We start from the raw sequence: 22,234 nt of genomic DNA on the forward strand, positions 1-22,234 counted from the left end.
GAGAAAATACAAAATTCGACAGCAGGGCACTCAGATACGAGAATAGTCGCGCACTCACACCGACAGGTGCCAGGGTGGCAGCCTTTGTCGGCTGCTTAAAATAATAATAAATAAATAAATAAATTATAAAAAATAAATTAAATTTATATCTAATAATTTAAAAATAAATTTTATATTTTTATTCAAGTCCATAATTTAACAAAAAAATTAGTCAAATCATTAATTTTAAATAAAATCAAACACTTAGTTAGAAAGTTTTTAAAAAAATAACTAAAATAATTTTAAATAATATAACAGGAACAGAAAAAAATTTAAGCAATTTTTTTCTTATTTAAAAGTAATTTTAATTTTTCACATGAAATAAACAATTTTCCTAATAATTTTATGAATTATTAAATATAAATGTAATATACATAAATCTCAAAAAAAATATAATTTAATAAAAAATAGAAAGTTCAAAAAAAAGAAGACGGACATTCCAAACACTACATTTGTGTTCTCACCCATGGGTCCAACCGTTCAGCATGCAAAGAACATAAAAATAAACCAGTTGAAACAAAATCATAGGTCACACTTTTACCATTTATTTTTTATAAAAAAATATAAAATATATAAATAAATCTATCGCATCCTATCAGCTTAAACTTTCGAAAGATTTCAACTTGATATCAAAAAAAAAATTCTAAGTTTGAACCCTGTTTCGTCCACTTTTAACTCCATTATTAAAAATTTCACTATCACACTCACGCATTAAAAAAAAATCCGACCCACATATAAAAAAATATAAAATATATAAAATATATAAATAAATCTATCTCATTCTTTATCTCATTTCACCGGTTTAAGCTTTTGGGATAAATGGTGATTTCAACACTTTTTAACAAGGACCAAGGGTGACTGCTGCGAAGGTCTTCAAAAGGTTCTCGCTTGAGATGACAATAACCATATGCTAAACAAATCAGTAGTGGAACAAAGAGGAACCTTCTTCCCATTAGATGGACACTTGGATAGACTCACAGACCCATCCATGGTTTGCCCCACTCCATTCATAAAGCTGCATCCCACTAAAGATTGGGCACACAATCCATTATTACCAGGAATCCAGGCTATGGTGCTCATATAAGTATAGAACATGAGGAAATTAATTCATCACAGGTTACCAAAAGGTTGAACCAAATTCTGAAGCAGTTGGAGTGCCCATAAGAGCAGTGGCCTCAAACTCATTAGTGTAGTAGAAGGGTCTGGTTTTCACTGACTGATGGGGCGAAAGAAGAATTCAAGAAAGAACCTAGGATGATACAGTGGTATGTAAATGCCACCCATTGTAATTGTAGCTTAAGATTGTAACATTCAACGTGAGAATTTTGCAATACCAAATGGTTTCCTCGTCAGACATCTGTGCCCGTTCTCTTTGGATGTGTTAAAACTCAGAAGAGGCCATCACCACTCCACTAATGCAAGACAATTCACCACTTTTGCAAATAGTTAGGGACTCAAGTGCCAACAGCCATCCAACAATAGATTAAAATGACGAGAAAGTAACTTAAAACTCAACAAGAACAAATAGAAAACCGCATGGTCATGCAACTAATAGTACAGTAATAGAATGAGGTCTCCCTATATCATTGCAGGCAGCAATCAGCATTGGCATCTTCAGACCTCTCGCCGCAAGTATCTGCAAGACAGATGTGAGACCCCAACCCCGGCAGAAAAGAACATAAATATATATACAGAGAAAGTTTGATACAGCATGAGAACATCCTCAGATCAGCTACTATACTATTGTAATCAACTGAAAATGGCGTCTCATGTCTGCACCTCAACTCTCTTTGGAGCTGGATCTGTAGGATTCAAACGGTGTTTTATTTCAGATTTAGGCGTGTCTCTGATGGCTTTCTGAGCAGTTGCAGACCGGTTAGCTGCAGTTCTGCTGGCAGAATGTTTTCCTGCTGCCACACCTGCTTGTTATTGATAACATGAATGTCAGTAGCTTTCACAGCAGCAGTTACATGTTTTTGTATACGTAAGTTTCAACGAGGTATCAAATTGATCAAAGCAAATGAATAGATAAGGATGGCCAAGGGATGATGAATAATGCCGAATCAGCCAGTCGGAACATGCAAGCTTGAGTATGCGAGTTTCATGCTTGCAGGTTGCCACCTGACTCATGCCATATTACATGTTTATTAGGAAAAGCACTGCACGTACAAAAATATCGCATATATAGTAGAAATTAAGAAGTCTATAGCTATCTAATTATTTCAAAATAGATGTATGCATGTACAAGAGATTGTAATTATGTCACCCCTACATTATCAATTTCATATAATCCATGTTATCTAATATGACGTGCAGCAATGACAGAAAAGGGAGCCAGATCTTTAAGCTTATGGAGCAAGCCAAAATGCATTGTTACAAGATGGCGTCCTACCACCATTAGATAAAAGCCTGCAAATTGTTTTGCAACAAAGATGCGGTAGCTTGAAGAAGATTTTAAAAAAAGTATTCTTAGAGTATGAAGTGGACTCACCACTGCTTGGCAGGGACAGCCGCTTCTTAGCCTGAGAATCCAGATGTGATGGCCTCTCTTTTGGATTGCTATACGACCGAGTACCAGGTCCAGGAGGCCGAGAGATGGCTTCTCCAGAAACCTCCTCAAATGATGGCTTTGATTTTCCCTTAGCTGATGGCATAGCAGAAGAGGCTAGCTGGCTTACAGATCGGCTTGATGAAGAGCCACTCCCCTCAGAATGTGATGGGCCTGATTTCTGGGTTAGGACATTGGAATGAAGATTTGAAAAGGTTTTCTTCCCAGGAGGTTTGTTCTGAGCCTTAGTTCCTTTCTTTCCCTCAGGTAGTCCATTCTCATGAACCATCACCCCATCTTTGAGATTAATGTCAAGGAATCGGTTCTCCCATGGACGAACAGCCATCCATCGCTCCAACCAGTTCCATCCCCAGTTGTTTTTATCTGGCTCAAACCCTGCAGGAGCTGCAGTCTGCCTGGAACCTGCCTGCCACTATAGTGGTGGAAAATTGTGAAAGACACCCTTCCGTTAATAAACAACATGAGAAGCATCATCCATTCAATTACGAAGAATCAATAACATCAGCTCATAAACAACTACTTGATGCAATTAACAAGTGCTTCAGAAAGGCTTGCTATTGCAGAAAAAGAAAATGGAAGGAAAAAAAATGTAAGCCTTAAAAACCCCTAAAATTGATTAGCCTTAAGGGCTGATGTAATTATGCAGCCCTAGAAGTTGCTTTTCATCTATTAATAGATCACGCTCTTTTTAGTTATGTAATACACCAAATAGGGGACTAGGTCAACAACTAAAAGGTGTACTAAGTGCCCATCCGCTCATGCCTGATTTCCCTTTATCCAGGACAATGAGAAAAGAACATACGGGGAGAACATAAGATAGTGCAGGTTGAAAGGGCTATAAAACACAAGTTTTGCGTCTAATGCCTAGTATGGAGTTGATTGCTGATGACTACTCGGCATCTTCAAACAACATGGGTCACAGGTGCCTCCACAAATGTACCTGTTTTCAGGTAGAGTTGGGACAAAACTGACAGCTATACAATTTTTGGTAAATATTACGCATTGATAAAATCTAACAGAAAAGTCAAAACCCATTTTACAAAACTTAAATGGAATTCAAATCATAGATTTGTTCTAAGAAAATGAATCGAAGGCATAAAAGAATTTCTTCCATTTGTACTGTAGCAGTACTAAATGCCTGAAAACTAGGATACACATCAAATTTCAGTTGCTACTTTCTCCAAAAGGTAGAGAAAGCAAATAATATCAAGTTTATACCACGACAGAAGATAAAATCCAACATTTTAACCATTCTAGAAGACAAAGACTTAATAGCTTCTAGAAACCGTGCCTTTTTTTTTTTTTTTTTTTTTGCAAGTATAGATTATTAAATATCTTGAATGGTCTAGCAGCTAAAAAGTATAAGCGCCAATATTCTTGAAAGTGAGATTTGGTCAAAGCGAACAGCTGTCGACACAATGGCCATTGAAAAAGAACAGATTCACTGATTATATTATGCAAATGTATTTTGTCTGATACTCAAGGAAATGCAAAATCGATCAGCCTTTTCAGCTATTTTCATGAGATTAGGACTCTCAAAAAGGGTAAGCTTTGGCACATTTGTACATCTCTTTTATCGTCTATTTTACTACTTTCACAAGCAATAAAAAACCCAAGCTCCTACTTAACCATGTAATTTAGCAGAGTAAAATCAACTACAACAAGAATGTTCTGAATTTCAATGCGATGAAGTGCCATATTTTTCTTTTGAGAGAAAGGGCGGGAAACACACCCTCATTATAATTAGCTGGGTCTAAATTTTTGGGGATCGACCATCCCAGAATCAAACTTAGAAACTATGCTTGCTAAACAAAGCGGTGTTACCATTGAGGCAAGCCCAAGTTCATAGAGAAATGCCCAAACTTAAGATGCTCTACTTCTCAAACACATAATAGTGTATATTTAAGAAAAGAAGTTAGGCTTAAATCCTTCCAACAACCTCAGAAAAGGGTATGTGGCAGACAATCACACATCCACTAACCTATATGTTTCACTCAGCCCCAGCCTAATAGTCAAAAGTCAAAACCAGATTTATTCTCTCTGGAAACAAATCTAAAAAAGGACCATTACACAATAACAGTCATGGAAAATTCTGGATCCTAGGAGTAGACTGAGGACAAATTTAACCTTTGATATCTTTTTACAAAGTGGCTACTAGGACTTGAACCTGCGTCATTACTCTTAGCAACCCAAGCCTTTACCATTACATCAAGTAATGCTCGCAACCTCGGTACCAAGGACCGTATCGGTTAGGTGCTAGTGCAGTACAATACCGAAATGATTAGTAACATAATTGTGTACTAGTTTCGTATCGATTCATTGTTTTTTGCCTTTTTCAATTTTTGTAATTTTTAAGATTACTTAATATTATGGATATTTGATTGTTATAATATTATTTTATTCAACAATGATCTTAGTAGACCATATTGCTTGCTTGATGGATGCAATTGTAATAACAAAAAATTGATTTGAATTACAAAATAATTACCGATATCTGGTCCCTCATGGAGTGCCTATGCCACTTGTAAACATCGGAATTGTGTTCATGGTTGGGGCCACGGACATGATTCCAACATAGATACTGTGCCCACCCTGCAATCAATAATTTGGACCTTCTGGATAACCATCCCTATACTAATTCTCTGTTAGATATTGGGCTAGCCATCCCACTCCCAATTGAGGAAAGATCGTGGCAATGAAATCTGACCCACAATCTGGTTGAGGCCATGGGGGATAGAATGCCTCAAATGAAGGATATGCATACAGATCATATCTTGATTGTGCCAAATAAGATCCAGTGCACGATGAGGATCCATAGATATCCAAGGACCCAACTTTGCATGCTATATTATCACTTGCAACAATGTCGTGTCCTAAGGGGACCCATCCTCTATATGCTATCAAATCCTCGCGAGTCTTATGACATGGTTGGTGGATCGCATCCACTAAGACAAAAATGTCCAAAAATGATAGAGGAAAAGTAGGCCATAATATTCTACATGCATTTGCTTTTGTCCCAAGCCTTGCCTGGATAGATGATGTCAAGGTGGCATCCTATAGTGGAAGATAAAATGGAACCTGGTTAGACAGAAAGAATCCATGTGGAAAACACAATAGATGGCTAAGGGTTTTGGCTATAATCTGGAAAAAAAATGTGGTGCTGGTACATTTATAAGATCTCTTTGGTTAATTAGCATAGGCTCCATTTGCCTCATTGTTCTTTTCCTTTTAACAGGAAAAGTTAGCTGCAATTTAGCATCATCAAAAATTTGAAGCCTATAACACAAGAAACCATCAGATTTTGAAGTTCCATGTCCATCAAACTCTAACAGCCATTGTGTCATGAGGATTTTCATGCTTCACTGCAATGTGGCTCCGCATCACGTCAAACATTTGAAATTCACTATGTTATGAAATGACATGCATTACATGGTGCAATGCTTTTATGAAGGGATACCTGATGAGTGAGAGCATAAGCCATTGCTCTCTCACGCCTGGCTGCTGCTTCTTGCCTCTTCAACAACTTGGCTTGAATTTCTTCCATGGAGCCAACACCATCACACCAGCCTTCCTGAATTTAAATCACAAAAGTTAGAACTATTCTTTTATCATGTTATCAAAAAAGATCAAAAGTATTTGACCATGCTAAGTGATACATCCGATTTACCGGCACAAATCAATTACAAAAGGTAGTGAGAATTTATGTTCTAGGCACATGGTAAAGAGGGAATTTGACCCTTTCCATCAGTTCAAGTATTCCACTAAATGCTGGGAGAACAAGTGATAGAAAACAAGGGATTGACAACACCAAGGAGCAAGTGTTGGCCAAAGCCTGTCGTCAGGCAGAAGAAACAGAGTGCAACAAAGAACAAAATAAGTGATTCATTCAATTTCAAAGATGCTATTGCATGCCCAGCCCCTAGCATTAATATATCTGTTAAAAGATCAACAATTTGTTGATGTATATCTCGAAACAATCATCATGGGATCTCTTGATAGATATAAAAGGAAGATGAAGCTAAAAGAGCAATGTGAGGGGGGAAAATCTTTAACCTATCCGGCACTATTAGTAAGAATACAGCCACTATTTTAAAGCTTAGGCTGATATGCTCAAATTTAAGTCCAGCACCCCTTAATTGATAATACCAAAAAGAGCAAAAATGTACATTCCATAGTGAATATTCCCACAAACTTGACTATTTCCTTGTCTTCAACCAAACAGTTGCTTTTGAAATGACTCCACACAATTGAGTCATCATGAAGACAGTTATGTCCCAGCACACTGCATATATAAGAAAGCCAAAGATTCGAATCATTTTCCAATTTCTAAAAAGGAAATTTCACATCCATTGACCAGTTTATTACACTAAACATGAGAATTATAATCAAATGACATTCTTATCTCATCCAACAATATGTTATTGCTCATTAAATGACAGCCGTTTCTTCCTTTCCAACTTTGCCAAAAGCAGCTGTAAGATCCCAAATCTTTTCTACCAAGCTAAACTTTGGTGATAGAAAAATGTACGAGGACATGTATATTGCATCTAGATGAAGTTAAGAAGATGCATCCACATATCTAGCCACCTTGCATGAACAAGAAGATGTTTTATGAATGTCAGATAAAGACTAAAAATTCTGTAATGAGCTAAATATTCCACCTCCCATGCATGCATAAAAATAAAAAATAGAAAGAGCATATTCGTTACCCAATTGCAAGAGGTTGCTAAGAGGTAGGATTGTCAAATAAGCGAGCAGTTCGTGAGCAGCTCATGTTTGGCTCAAATCCAGCTCAAAATGGTCTGGCTCGATGAATAAACAAGCTGAAATGAACCAAGTATTTAAGCTTGATATACAAATACGCCGAACACAAGCTGGGTGCAGCTTGCTCGTGTTTGACTCAAAATAGCTTGAAATAAATGTATCTATTTATATATGTGTAATTTTATGTTATTGTTTTCATTTCTTATCAGTAAGATACTCCCTTTTATCTCCTTAAAGTTATTTATTACAATTTTTTTAATTTTTATGTAACTAGGTAAATGCACTCCAATTTTGGCTATATAAATTCTCATTTGTTTTCTCCGTGGCATAAAACTGAACCAAGAGGTATGAGTTCAATAAAAGAAAACGAGTATCGATAGCTGATCAAAGAGAGTTAAATCGTGTTAGCTATTAGATCAAGCACCTGAGATGAGGCTAAGTCTTTCATGGTAGAGACCGACACTAGCACTAATTTTTTACAAGCTAGTCCCTCTTCATCTCTTATCTTCTTCCCTTCTTCCTAATTTCACTATAACCTCTACCAGTGGCAGTGGCAACAATTTCAAGATATAGCAATCTCATCCCTCTTCTCCTCTCCTCTCCTCCTCCTCTTCTCTCTCCCTGACAGCAACAACATCCAGAACTAGCACCATCTTCCTCACCTTTTTCTAGGTTTACTAGACCATTGCTTCCCCGCTACCTCTCCAGTCTCCATACAGCTCCCCCTTCACCAGACTTTCTCTGCCCAGTCCCTCATAGCCGCCTCTGTATTGAAGTGCATCCCTTTGGCCATTTCTCATTTAAATATGATCTAGCTGTCTTGGTTTGTCATTAGTCAAGCTCAAAATAGCCTTTCATAGCTTGATTCAAGCCAAGCCAATCTAGGCCCAACTTGCTCATGTTTGGCTTATTTTATAATATAACAATAATGGTGGCATAACTATGATTGCAAAGTTATTTTTTTGGTCTTTCATTTTATATGTTTGGCTATAAAGTACTTAACAAAAAACCCAATAATCAAACCAAAAAGCATATAGGTTGTCCACATATTTAGACTTGCAATATAACCCAATGTAACAAAAACATGAGTAAAATAAGAAATGATAAACTTCTGTAAAACATAGTCCATTACCCTTAAATACCTAAAGCGGGAGCAAGTACAGGAGTAGATATAGGTGTGGGGAAGTGGACCACTCAAAAAAAAAAAAAAAGAGAATGGAAGGCACTTAGGAAGCAGGTGCAAGAGCACATTTCCTAATAAATTCCATAGCAGGTGACTTACCTTATATAAGAGTTTGCTGTGACTAAATTATTACCTCCACTGGGTTATAAACATATAAGCTTTGCACATCCCATCCAAATAAAAATAGAACATAATAAAAAGAGATGCATGGAAAAAAAATCACTTTTCTTAAAAAGTCAAATACAATTTGTACAACTCTTATCTTTGTATTTGTTATTATGTAAATTAATAACCGGTATAATGTAGTGTATGAGGATTTATCCGGTGTACAGCCTATGCTATGGTTCCCACGCGTCTAAGGGTCCTCCGAGATAGTTCGGCTCGATCTCCTCAGTCCGACGTGGAGGACAGGCCAAGCAGGGCAGAAGTATTTGACCCCTGAGGCAGATCTCCTCCCAGCTCGGCTCCGCAACCACGACCACGACCCATGCCAAACAGAACTTTCCAGCAGAAGGAGCAGCTCGGCTTCCATCGTCTTGAAGGCATGCCTAGTCCCGCTATGTGCCAGGTCATTGCGACATGTCCCCAAGATTGTTAGGCCATATCAGCAGTCCATTGCCGCATGACGTCGAGTTTGTTAGGATGTGATCCTTGAAAAGGAAAACTCTCTCTCGGTTCTCCATTCTTTCTTTCTTCTTCGTTTTTCATCTACAAAATCTTTACTGGCGTAAGCATCAAAAGGCTCGACCGAAGCCAATTCGGCAAGCCTTCACCCTTTGTCTGTTGTTTTGTAGATCCACATTGATGTCCCGAGATCAACAACAACAGATTGGCCCCATCTGAGGAAAACGGAAGAAGAAAAGCCCTGAGACATCAAAGGAGCAATCATCCAGCGCCCACTTGACCTACTCCATACAATTGCCCGGGCAGTTCTTTGGAGCCCCAATCTTCTCAACCTGCGGTAGGAGTCATTGATAATGAACGATGTGATCTACTTGCCCAACAAGTACAAGTCCTGATAGCCGCAGTGCGGAATCTATAGCAACAAACCAATAATACTCCGGTCAGTCTACTAAATCAAGGGGTTTCGGCATAGAACAGTGACCTTCGTCAAGCCTAAAGCCCAATGCAGGGCCAGAAGCATGACCTCCCCTTTCCCGATATGAGCTCTGACTCTGAAAACTCTCCCCCAAGTCGGCCGAAAAATTCCAAACTGAAAGGCCAACCTCCGATGCGAGATCGAAGAGATGCGTCGCCAGATTGAGGTCCTGCGAGAGTAGAGGGCCGATGTAGAAGATGACCTAAAAGCGATCAGAGATCCCCCTTTCACCAAGAAGATCCTCAAGGAGACCCTACCGAAAAAATTCAAGAGGCTGTAGTTGGAATATTACGACGGCGCTACTGACTCGGTGGATTATCTAGCGAGCTTAAAGGCTCTCATGCAAATCCAGGGAGCCAATAATGTTGTGATGTACGATGCTTTTTCGGCCACCCTCAAAAGGCTACACGACTTTGGTTCTCCAGTCTACAACTATGATATGTTGGCTCTTTCAACCAACTCAATCATCGATTCATAGGCCACTTCCTCAGCAACAAAAACTAGAAGATTTTCACCAACCACTTTGCCCTCAGGCAAGGGAGGATGAGACGCTCCAAGCACATCAGTCGATTCAACACTGAAACCTTGGCAGTGCATGAGCTAGGCCAGTCCATTGCTGTGGCCACAACGATGAACGGATTGAAGCCTTCACATTTCAACTTCTCAATGGATAAGAAGCCCCCAAGAGAATTAACTGAGCTCCTCTCATGTGAGCAAGTACATAAGAACCGATGAGGCTAAGGCTGCTCGGAAAGAAGCACAAAGAAAGGGAGAAATGGAAAGCGTCAGATTCATGCCAGGAAAGTCAAGCTCAAAAGTAAGCGAAGCCAAGATGAAAAGGTTGCCGCACGACCTTGTGATCCACCTCGGAGGTTCGAAAGGTATACCCCTCTCAACGCTCCACGGGCCCAGATCATGATGGAAATCCAATATCGGGGATACCTTGATCAACCTCGGAGGATGAAGACTCCAACAAACAAAATGGATCCAAACGAGTTTTGTTGGTTCCACAAGGACCATAGGTATGAGACTGAAGAATGTCTCTAGCCCACGGATGAAATCGAAGCCCTCATCCGACATGGGCATCTTCGTCTCCGTCTCTATAGTGGGATCCCGCGTGCAAATGCCAAGCAAGCCAGTCGGCCCCCAAACGGACCGAGTATTTCCATACAAACATACAAAGAAAAGGTTATGATTATGGGCTGAAAACAAGGTTCCTAAGGTTTAACATCTAGTAAAGAGCCTCAGTATCAAAGTTTAATAGGGGCAGCATTGCCCGCAGACAGTTTTTAGTATTTATGATCCAAAAATTCAACCAGTAGAAGATCAAAGCCCCAAATCCCTAGAAAACCAAAGGAGGAAGGATAAGAGAAGACTCAAAAGTCTTGCTAGTAAATTGCTTAACAAAGAAAAGTGTGGATCAAATTAACTTGAATTTAACCAGAAAAATTGCGGGCGGGCATTTTTGTCCAATGTCCGCATGAGACTCAACAAGCACAGTAAACAACAGAGGAAAAGGATGTTCATAAATAGGTTGAGTTTGGAGGCCTGCAGATGATTGAAAATGGAACAATTTTCAAGCGGCGTGTGATGGCACGTTTTACCAGGACCGTTAACCTTCTGAAGCTTCAGCAACAAAATGGGATTCAGAACCTGTTCAATATTTATCCAGTACGATTTGGCACCATTCATCATTCTACTCAATCGATTCCAAAGCCCATCAGGAAAATATAATTGATGATTATATCACAATGCTTATGAAACCACAGCAATTTAATCCAACTATTTAGTTGCCTAGAGATATGGAGCTTCCATAACAAATCTTAGAATATCATATCAGAGCTCTGGAACCATGGAAAGTGAAATGCAGTGGCAGACATCATTTGGTCATGAAACTAAATTACTCACTGAGTGAGACTCCACATTAAGAATGCAATGTATACAGACTTATTATTTGAACAGATCTTATGAAAGTTTAAGGAATTTATCAAAGAAGGTGTCCGAAACACGAGCATGTCATAGCATACATATACTATAATAGGCAAGTAAATTATCATGTACATCTGGTCAATAGAAACAAAACAATATTCCTTACCCATAAGATAATAATAGAGGTCCAATACTAGGAAAATGTTTTTCAAAAGAGACAAAAGCAAGAGTTCAGCTCTACCATTGTCCATATCTTTAACACTGCAAGTTGGGGTTTTTTTGTATTCATTAGAGACCTTATACCAGTTGCTTGAGTGATTTTATGGGAAAAGACATTACCTGATTTTGTATCAATGTAATATGAGACTTATAACAAAATGACAATGAGTATAACACAAACAATAAAAGAGAAAGCTCTAATCAGATTTCTCCCAGTTGTCTACATTAAACATGTAGGAGAAAAACTCAAACCCTAAACAAAAAGAAAAAAGAAACTTCATAATATAATGGTATCTTAGAAGATAAAAAGCTTGTCAAAATTCAACAAAATGTTATACATAAGTCGATAATAAACTGATTGTGATGGTAGCAAATCAGTCAGCAGGTATTAGGTAACTGTACCTCTGTTTCTCGAACACGAGCGTCATGTGCTTGTTGTTGCTCAACCTTTTGCTGCCCCAGTTGATTCTCTAATGACATGCGAACTCGCCTGGCTCTCACACGAGCCTGAACTCTTACCAAAGCTTGCATGCAGCGAAGAGTTATCGCAGCTTGTTTTCTCACAGCATGACCCCTAACAAGCGCCTGAAGTCTCACCAGTCCTTTTAGAGCTCGTAATGCTCGTCTAGCCTGCAACAACATAAAGCATTCAACCATTCAAAAAAAAGTCAAAATGTAGCAATTACATGCATATCGTAATCAAACAAATTGCATGAGGTTAAAGTAAAGTGTCATTTTGCAAGTCTGATCAGAATGTTTTTAACTGGAAGCACCGGCTCTGAATGCTGACCCAGATAGGGTGCCAATAGTGTTTGTTATTCTCAGTGCTGATTCTCCAATTAGTTTACTTTAATAATACACAAGGTGTTTCTGTAGAGTACAGCTCTCTCTCACCCTAGAAAAATTTGCACGGAGCTCATGCTAGTTCTTTTTTCTTAGAAATACTCGTGAGAGATGTTTGCTGCAAAAATGCCATATTCTACAGCATGAACAGCTATATCCAACCACTATGTTAGGTCAGGTGAAAGTTGACTTTCCCGGTCAAAATGTACATGAATGTTTTCATAATCTAATTGCCAGAACTGATGTTGGTTTGAACTCAAATAAATTTAATAGGATTTATTAGAATAGATTAAAGTGCTGATCAGCACGCATGATATGCCAAGGTACACACCATGTCGGTGTCTTTCTGCATGTAGCTCCGACATGGTAGCAACTGTGTGCCAGTGTTTAGTACACAACACATGAGAATGTCAAGTTGGCATATTACCGGCATGAGATACTTCTCATGCCTGATGGCGACAACTTTCAATAGTTAACACTTCAATAAGCATAATTTGTTACTATGCTAACATAAAGTATAAACTATAAAGCATCATAGGCGGAGGATCAGTTTTACCTTGACACCGGCAGATTTCAGGTTTTATACTGTGTCCACACCAAAACATGACACATTCATTAGGATATGAAACTGAAGCATGGCCTTGCATTCATATTCAGAATCCCATGAATAAAATTTTCTGATAAAAATGTGTCTAAAACATATAAATCAAGCATAAAACAAAAACATAAAGGGTTTAAGAGACATTATTCACGGTAGTATAACATGAGATGGTGTGGCACTCAAAGAGAATTGAGAGATCAAATGTCCCGAAACTCATAACTCTATTGACCTCAGTTCTGTGATATTCAACAGGGAAGACTGGACGATGGATATGGAAGGCACATGGGATCATATTTATCAAGTCCCTGCATATCCTTCTAACTAATTGACACTTCAGTTATGGGGGTTAAGTACTGATTCAAAACAAGAAGTTGAGTCTTTATATAAATGGTTGATACAGAAACCTCCTACCTGCCACAATCGATAAAGCATGGATGGACAATTGATAATTACATCCTGTACGACAATGAGTACTTTATCAACTGATTTACACAGAATAGCTACTTGGCCATTTGGCCTGGGAAGAAGAATTGGAGCAGGGGATTCTTGCATCTAATCTTAGTAGTTTCATCACTTCTGTTATTTTGTTGGGGGCCTCTTTGTGGGTGCCCTCTATAACACCTTCACTCAGCTAACAGGCTAAAAAGGCAACAAAAACTGTATTCTACAATAATTAAGATTTGTTAAAAAAATTATTTGCAATTCAAGATTTCGATCCTGTTCATCATAAAATATATTCTACCAGTATAGTTATACCTGATAATATTGTACACCAGATAACTTGATACAAATACAATACAACCACATAGTATTTGCTAATTTCTTAATAACTTGAAGTGATGTTCGTCAGCAATACGAAATATAGGCGCCTACATGTCCATAATGAGAGATATAGGATCCAGTACCAGGAAAGCTCGAAAAGCAGTTTGAATAACTGTAGCAGCCCAGTCCTCTTTTGCATTCTGTTCAGTTTGACAAGATGCCTGTACTTGCAGTGAGGTGTTGGTTGGAGAAGACGTGGAATGAGAGCTTGATTGGATATTGGCATCTGCTGTCAATGGAGCAGTTCCAACAGCAAACTCGTCATCCACAATAGCACTATCAAGATCGATAGATTGTTTCCTCCGGTGCCAAAATCTATTTGCAATGACCCTTCTCTGCAATGTCAATTTCTTATGAAGCAGGTAAGAAAAAGAACAGATCCGCTTATATAACAAAGAGAGTAAATGGATTTTTATAAGCATCCAGAAAAGAATGTACAAGCATGTCTCTGTTATCATGGAATTCTAATAGGAACATATAGAATGTTAGTTCAAATTTCACTTATATATTCTTAAAATAAAAATATTTTCCTAAAACTGGTACTAATATTTCCCTTATTCTTGAGATTTCCCCATTATAATTACCATTCCCAATAAGTAGTCTTCTAGGGTTTGGTGAAATCTTCAGACTTACTTGTAGGTAAGCTTTTAAACTTTTTAAGGTGTCCAGTCAGATTGTGTAGGCCTAGGAGATTGATGAAAAGCTGATCAAGAGTCCTATAAGGATTATGAGAACTTTGTTTTGATCTTATTTTGGGTCTCATGATATGGACCCTGTATAGTGACAGAGATAGGTGGACTTACGAATTCATATACTGCCAAAGTAGTGGCTATTGCTGGAGTTCTAATAGCAACCAAATGTCACATGAAGGAAGAATTACCAAATTGACAGACTAATGGAGAATGTTACCTGTATGTTCACAATCTTAAGCAAATCCATTTTTTAGGTGCCCCATGCCCCTTCTTTTAGCGGAATTTCAAGTAAAGGATTCCACTTTGGGAGCTGGCCAATAATTGGAGTTCTTGTTCACGAAGGATATCTAAGGAAGAGAATGGGAGGTGGAACTTTTCTTGGTCCCACTTTATGAATTAACCTCATTTTGAGTCTCTCAATATCTCATAAGAAGTAAGAAATGGTGGAATGATGTGATAGATGATTCTAAGAGATATTTTCAGAGGTAAAGACTAATGTTCACTTTCCTAAAATTGTAGCACCCTTCTGCTAGATCCCGAATTTTAGATGAATAATCAGCCAGCTTCATAAAAGTGTTTCACAAATTAAAATTTAGTCAAGTCAGTGGCTAAAGTTAGCATCACTTTCAGTTTTCAGTTTCACTTTCCATGAAAACCAAAATGAGTTTCTTATTCTTTTTCTTTTTTGGAAAACCGAAACACAAAACTTGTTTAATAGTCACTTGGCGGTGATGGTGGTTGTGGTGGGTAGTAGCGGCGACAGTGACGATCAGCGAGCGGCAGTGACAGTAGCAATGGTTGTGACAGCAGCCGGTGTGGCCACGGCCAATGGATGTGGTGGTGATGGTGACAAAGGCAGTGGTTGTGGCGGCTATGGGCAGTTTTCATTATCAAAAAAAGTGAGAGCTAGTCCTAAGAGCTTTCACTTTTTTCAGAAACTTAGAAAGAGTTTTGCCTCAAGTTCCTTGTTTTCTGGAACAAAAACCAAAAACTAGAAACTAGCAGTGATGCTAAACAGGCCCTAAATAATCGGCTTCATATTTTGGTGAGCAAACAACAATTGGCATGCCATTTTTAAGATTCGATAAGTTCTAAAACAACTCTAGAAGGACCAGAGTTCTCCGGATTAAGCAAGTTGATTGAATCGGTATCCCAATTGCAATGCTTATGAAAAGTATTGACAAATCTGCATTACGTTGCAAGATTATTGAATACCATGTACTATCTGCCTATAAAATGCATTTAGATTCAATATCAAAATGAGCCAGGAAAATACAATTTTACTCACATTTTCATCTTTATATGGATGTTGTGACTTCTCTGGTTTTCCTAGCCCAACCAATGATTTAAGCCACTTTGCAGAAATACCCATTGTTCTATCACTTCAGCGTTCAGATAACTAATACCTGTTAACAAAAAGACAGCAAGACCAGTATTAACCTTCAGTGACTATTACTTCTTTTCTAAGGCAGACAAAGTATACAGAAACAAGGATGAATAAATACAATCATATATGCAATAGTAGCATTGACATCTGCTAGAACATGGCTTGATACTTGAAGATGCATAAAAATGTCCAGACAAAATTAAAAAGCAAGGGGCATTACAGTCCAATGAAAAATAAAACTTATTATAAAAAGGGGAAAGATGATTAACTTGTAGGCGAATCGTAATATGTTCATTGCAGAGCATCCACATGAATATTTGACATTTTTCAAGAAAACTGGCACCTATTCTTGTATTATTCTTAACAAATGAGAAATCAATCTTTTCTTAGATATAAAAGTATGGATTGCCCTATGCTATCTCGAGATTATTTTCCAAGTTAACCAATTACTTTCAAAGTTAATCAATAAACCTTATAATGATCACCTAAAAGCATCAACAGGCCTAAAAGATTGCTACTCAATATTTAGAACTGATGTATGAATAAATCATTAATTTTTGCCAAACAAATCTAGGTGGCATGTGATTAGTTCATCTACTATCAAGCGAGCTCTTTAGCCAACATATTTGGAACTGATGTATGAATAAATCATTAATTTTTTCCAAACAAATCTAGGTGACACGTGATTAGTTCATCTACCATCAAGCGAACTCTTTAGCCATACTAGTGTGCATATTCCCACATGCAAGGACATGCATGAATGCACAAATATGCACACAAACCCAAAAAAAAGGAGCTGCTGTACAAGGAGGATGCCGATATCGTATGCTACACAGAAAGAGAAGCATAGTAGTGCCACCTATCGTGGTGGTGAAACAGATGATTTTGATTTAAAATTGATATAACTTGTGAACATTTGAATTCTTCTTTCATATTTAAAATGAATTTCATGCCCTAAAGGTGCAGAAAAGGGAAAATGGGAAAGAGGACAGGGGAACTAACAAGAAACTAAAACTTCTTGATTAATTTATTAAAGTTCTCCAAAAAAAATAACAGCGTACGGTCTTCTTTATAAGTTTTTGGCCTCTCCTTGAGGAAACATGGTTTTTTTTATAAAAAAAAAATCTCCAAGAAATTCCTCTAACAATGAGGTGCAGCACATTGCTTTTTTTTTAAGAAAAAAAACTTAGATGGATGCTAGGTTGCCAGTTGACCAACTGCTTAATATTTTCCTTCTTCTTCTCTTTCTCCCTTCCATTTTTCCCTCCCACTTCCACATGTTTTTCCTTCCCTTATCCCCCATTTTTTATTATTTTCCTTCATTTTTCTCGTCTTCCTCCTCCTCTTCCTTAGTTTTTTCTCAACCTCCATGATCAGTTTCTATCCTACCAATAATTATAGCCCTAGCACCTAGAATTGAAGAGTGCTCCTGACCTCTGCAGGATTTTGAATTAAAAAGTTAAAAAGAACCAAAATCCTCTAACCACAAAAATACCTTATCCTATGCCCGATCCAACCATTTTTCAGATCACAGCTCAAAAAGTCCAAGGATACAATGCAAAATATTATGGTAACCAATAACTATAATATAATCAGGGCAGATGTTGAAATCTCATGTTCCATTCCATGCTCCTCGCAGGAAATCTTGCATTGGAGCTTCTACAAAAGGTGAAGACCTTTAATTTTCTCCAGTATCAGGTATTCTTTAATGTGGTATTATCAGCAGCATTATAATTTGATACTGCTGATATATTCTAGGTATGAAGCTTTTCTGAGTATAACAACCAAAGTAGGTGTTGTTCAGAGAAGGAAGCTTAATCACACCTACAATAAAACAATGAATATGAGCAATACCTGCTGATTCATATTATAACACTTAAAGAAATGTTTAAGAAACTCAGAAATGAAATAATTATACAGGTTGCTTGGAAGCAACTTGAAATTATAAATTGCCATCACAATGTTTCAGGAAGCCCAAATTTGGATGGGTCCTTCAAATACTTCTCAGAAACCAGGAACAAAACAACCAAGAGGTGACTAGTGCGAGAAGATGCGAGGCAGTAGGTCCATGGTCACAACCGCCAAGTAATTATTAAATCACTACGGCACAAGCAGAGCATGCTAATAAAATATAAAGTAAACGGACAATAAATGCATCAAATTGCATTTATAACCGATACTAAACAATATCTTCAGATAATCACACACAGAAACAGGAAAAAAAACCATTGGTGCATTGCTAGAGCAACATGCTGGAGTTTCCGTACAAAACTCTACACAGCTGGGCAAGCATGCATTTTAAAAACAGATACTTCCAAAAAGGCTTCTTACTCTGGATGAAGGTGGCAGGAATGGTGCATGTCCCGCAACCAATTTTCAGCCCAAAAGATTCAATTTTGAGCCCTAAACAGCTATCAGACTTCACGAAACTTGCATCTAAAGGATGAGAGCGATGAATCCATGACAAATCTAAGAATTACGCACAAAATGCGCCAACAAATCACAATTCCAAACCCTACTACCAAGACTCGAACCGCAGGTAGACTTCATAGAAGACAAAGGAAGGAGAAACCACAGTAGATTTTGAATCAAATAAACCCAAAAAACAAACAAAGAGCTCGCATTACCCAAAGATCGCACCCTATCTAAACAAATTCCAATGGTAGAAGAATTCAACGAAAAGGAGAAATGGAGGACGCCAGCAAGAAGGAAGGTGAAGCGAAAGCACAGATCTGGGCAAATGAAGTTCAAATTATATCAAAAAAGAGAGGGAGAGAAGGAAAACATATCCGAATCCGGAATTTTTTTACCTGAAAGAGCGAGAGATGTACCATTCCTCCCTTTTTCCTTTTGCTTTTCCTCTTTTCCCCGTTTCTTTGGCCGGCAATCAGTCAATCCCTCTCATTCTCTCTCCAAAAAACTTTCTCTCGCTGTCGGATACTGATGAAAAGAAATCCGCTTTCGATCCTATCTTTCTCCCGCTGTCCGAGACTGGGAAGGATTCCCCGAAAAAAGCCTTCTTTTTTTTTTTCTCCTGCGACCCTGCTGCTCCCTTTAATCCATGGGGTCACCAATAATCTGCTCACTTAATCTCGAGTTTTACGCGTGGCTGGAATCCATTGGAGGTCACGTAACCGGCTTTTGGGTGTGGTGTGGGTAATCGCCTGCCACGTGTCCAATTGGAGGTTAATTTAGTTAATAAAGCCGGGGTAGTCCGCTGATTAATTGTGACCTGGTTGTGGCTACGATGCGCCGATGGGGGCGGGAAGCATCTGAGTGTTATAATCTTCTATAATTAGGTATGTACATTCTCCGCATTAGCAAAGGTAAATTAAGTTTATGTTATTATTAGGACATGGTTTACATGTAATTGGATAGCAGCAATTAATGGTGCTATCTTCTATTGATTAGGACAAACTTATATAGTGCATGTCTCAAACTTTGATTTCCTATTTGGACGTCCCTATAGTTGATTAATATTCGATAATATCTGAAATCTTTGATAACAATGATTGAGGAGAAAGGTGAAGGAGTAGAGTTGTTATGTGTTACATTATACTTAAAAATTCAGGATTATAGACTATCGAACTCCTTCGAGTACCCCAATCACCCTATCATCTAGTCTCTAGATTATAAAGTACCCATCGAGCATTAGTTATCGACGGAGAACATCTGCAACCATCCAAATAATGCTATTTTGCAAATTGGATTCATATTCAGCAACTTATTGATCTATCTAAAATCAATGTATCCCCTTCCAGCCTTGTTATCTCATTTTTCAAGTTAATTGATTAATGCACCTAGAGGATGTTACAACTGTTGGTGGATATTCTATGCTAGGAAGTCAATACTGCCATGACTTTTGGGATTATATGTGGTGTCCAAATGATCACCATTACGAAATAGCGAGCAAACATGGCTAATTAATATAGTTCACTTTAGTTTCTAAGCATTATTTATAGCTTAAACCATCTTTAATTTGGATATCACAACATCGATTTTAAAATTATTAATACTATAAATTGTATAGTCTAACTATTATAACATTGTATTATTACATAGTTATATTGACATTATAATATAATATAATGTAATGTGAAAAAAAGATGGATTATGCTACTCTCAAGAGGAAAGGATATCTAATTTTCCTGGCTTCAAAATTAATAATAAGACATTCAAGTTACAAATCTATACTTTCGATCATGCTCTATACCTTTAAAATTGTGCAAAAATTAAAAGTCATATGTTTAGATGGTCTCTCCCCTATGCATTACGTGGATATAAAAATGAATGGTTAAAAATAAGAACCATATTTAACTATAATCTAAGCATCGAATATATTTATTTTCAACAAATATATATTTAATCATGTAGATCATGATCAATAAGTTGGATTTTTAGTTTAAATATTTTAGCATGTATTTTAGCATAGTAGTACAATAAAAAGTATTCATTTTTGTAACTATATGATGCATAGATTATAAACCATCAAAATATGCGATATTTGATTTCTAGGTATTTTTTTGATATAGATCATAACTGATGGTTTAGATTTTGATTTGGATGTCCCATTATTAATTTTGAAGTTGAGATGTGTAGATATCCTTTCTTTTTGAGAGAAGTATAGTCCATCGCATAAAAATACTCTATAGGTTGGCTTGAGAGCAAACCCTCACCTAACTGTATCTTTATATCTCTTAATTATAAACTAACCAAGCCTAGGCTCCATTAGGATTTCTCCAACCTAATGCAATCCGACCCCATTTTATTTTCATATCTCTCTCTCATGCATGTCCCGCATGATCCACTATCCGTTCTCAACCATTTATTGGGTAATACCCATATTCTCCATCTGCAAAAATTTTCACACCATACTTGCTCTCTTTCTCTCTCTCTCTCTGGCTCTCCCACATTCACACAAAAACTTCTTCTTTAGATCTCTTTGTATGATCATTCACTACTTGCTATTAGAGTTAACTCTTAAGTTATTAGATTGTATTCTAATTCATTATTAATATAATATTTCTAAATTGCTTTCTCTAGTTAGGGGTTCATAGGCTATTTAATATGTTACTAATACACTTTTCAAAAAAAGAGGCACATGAAAGGAAAATTACTATTATTTTGTTTTTTTTTGCCTTCTGATTGTTTTATTTTTTCATGCAAATGCTGGACTTTCCAATCTATCCTTTCCTTATATGCAAAATACATAGGTAGATGAATAAAAAATCTAAAAAATAATTAATATGCATATATGGATCAATGTATCATAAATATTACCTTTAGCACTTTGTACATATACTCCAATTATATGTTAAAGTTACTTTATAGACCTCATGCAACCTTGCGGGACCACCTAAATCAAAATCAAACCTCCCCCTTTTTTATAACTTTTCATTCTAAATGTGCATTTGTTTGAGTTGTACTAGATGCAATTTGTTATTTAACTTTTCTCATTGCAGATGGTACACAAACTTTAAACCTCTTTGTATACATAATTTCTCAAATTATTATTTTGCTTCATTAATGAAAGTGTGTTAGCGGAATATAAAAATATAGTCTAATTTAATTAAGTCCAAGCAGGTATATGCATGTTCGCAAATCAAAATTTGGATTATTTGACTTGAATTGCATTGTTTGTTTCTCTAGGCTTGGTGTTAAATGCATATTGTCTTGTATTATTTTTGTCGCCTATCTCGATAGAGAGACAAGCTTAAGGGGTAATAAGCTTAATGGGTGGGTTGTGATAGATGTGCAGGCATATTACTGGCATTGGACTGGCTAAGAAAAAGATGATCGAAGGAAGATGATAAAAATAGCATGGGCCTATGTGCCTTAACTTTTAAAGACTTTTATTGTCGTCACACCATCCATTTAAAAGAAGATAGATAGGATAGAATAGGGTGTGGGCAAGGTTAGGTTGAAGTAATCTATTATTACTGTTACTTCTAAAAGTAGAGTCCTATTGGTAATCTAAGAGCAAAGTAAAGATAAAATAAAATAAAATAAGTGTAAACTAGATTTATTGATGTGTTGAAAGATTTATTCATTCAGATTACGCCCACTTATTTATACTAGAAGACAAAC

The 22,234-nt window shown here is 37.2% G+C and overlaps 1 protein-coding gene across 3 annotated transcripts; it reads right to left on the minus strand.

Annotated features, from left to right (window-relative positions):
* Positions 1-1,452: 1,452 nt before the first annotated feature.
* Positions 1,453-19,187, minus strand: LOC103705717 (protein IQ-DOMAIN 5-like). Of its 3 annotated transcripts, none has more exons than XM_039114527.3 (8): positions 18,958-19,187; positions 18,775-18,879; positions 16,049-16,166; positions 14,152-14,403; positions 12,205-12,432; positions 6,066-6,179; positions 2,531-3,020; positions 1,453-1,958 (listed from the first exon to the last, which is right to left on the minus strand). In XM_039114527.3, the coding sequence occupies exons 3-8, from the start codon at positions 16,130-16,132 to the stop codon at positions 1,807-1,809; spliced, it is 1,320 nt and encodes a 439-aa protein (XP_038970455.3). In that variant the 5' UTR covers positions 16,133-16,166; positions 18,775-18,879; positions 18,958-19,187; the 3' UTR covers positions 1,453-1,806. The 3 variants fall into 3 exon arrangements, with proteins under 3 accessions (XP_038970455.3, XP_026659936.4, XP_008787762.4); XM_026804135.4 differs by having other exon boundaries at positions 18,479-18,879; XM_008789540.6 differs by lacking the exon at positions 18,775-18,879.
* Positions 19,188-22,234: the final 3,047 nt, after the last annotated feature.

This window comes from Phoenix dactylifera, chromosome 1 (genome assembly GCF_051530095.1).
Source record: "Phoenix dactylifera cultivar Ajwa chromosome 1, Ajwa_hap1_PhDact_Kaust_v1.1, whole genome shotgun sequence".
Lineage (NCBI taxonomy): Eukaryota > Viridiplantae > Streptophyta > Magnoliopsida > Arecales > Arecaceae > Phoenix > Phoenix dactylifera.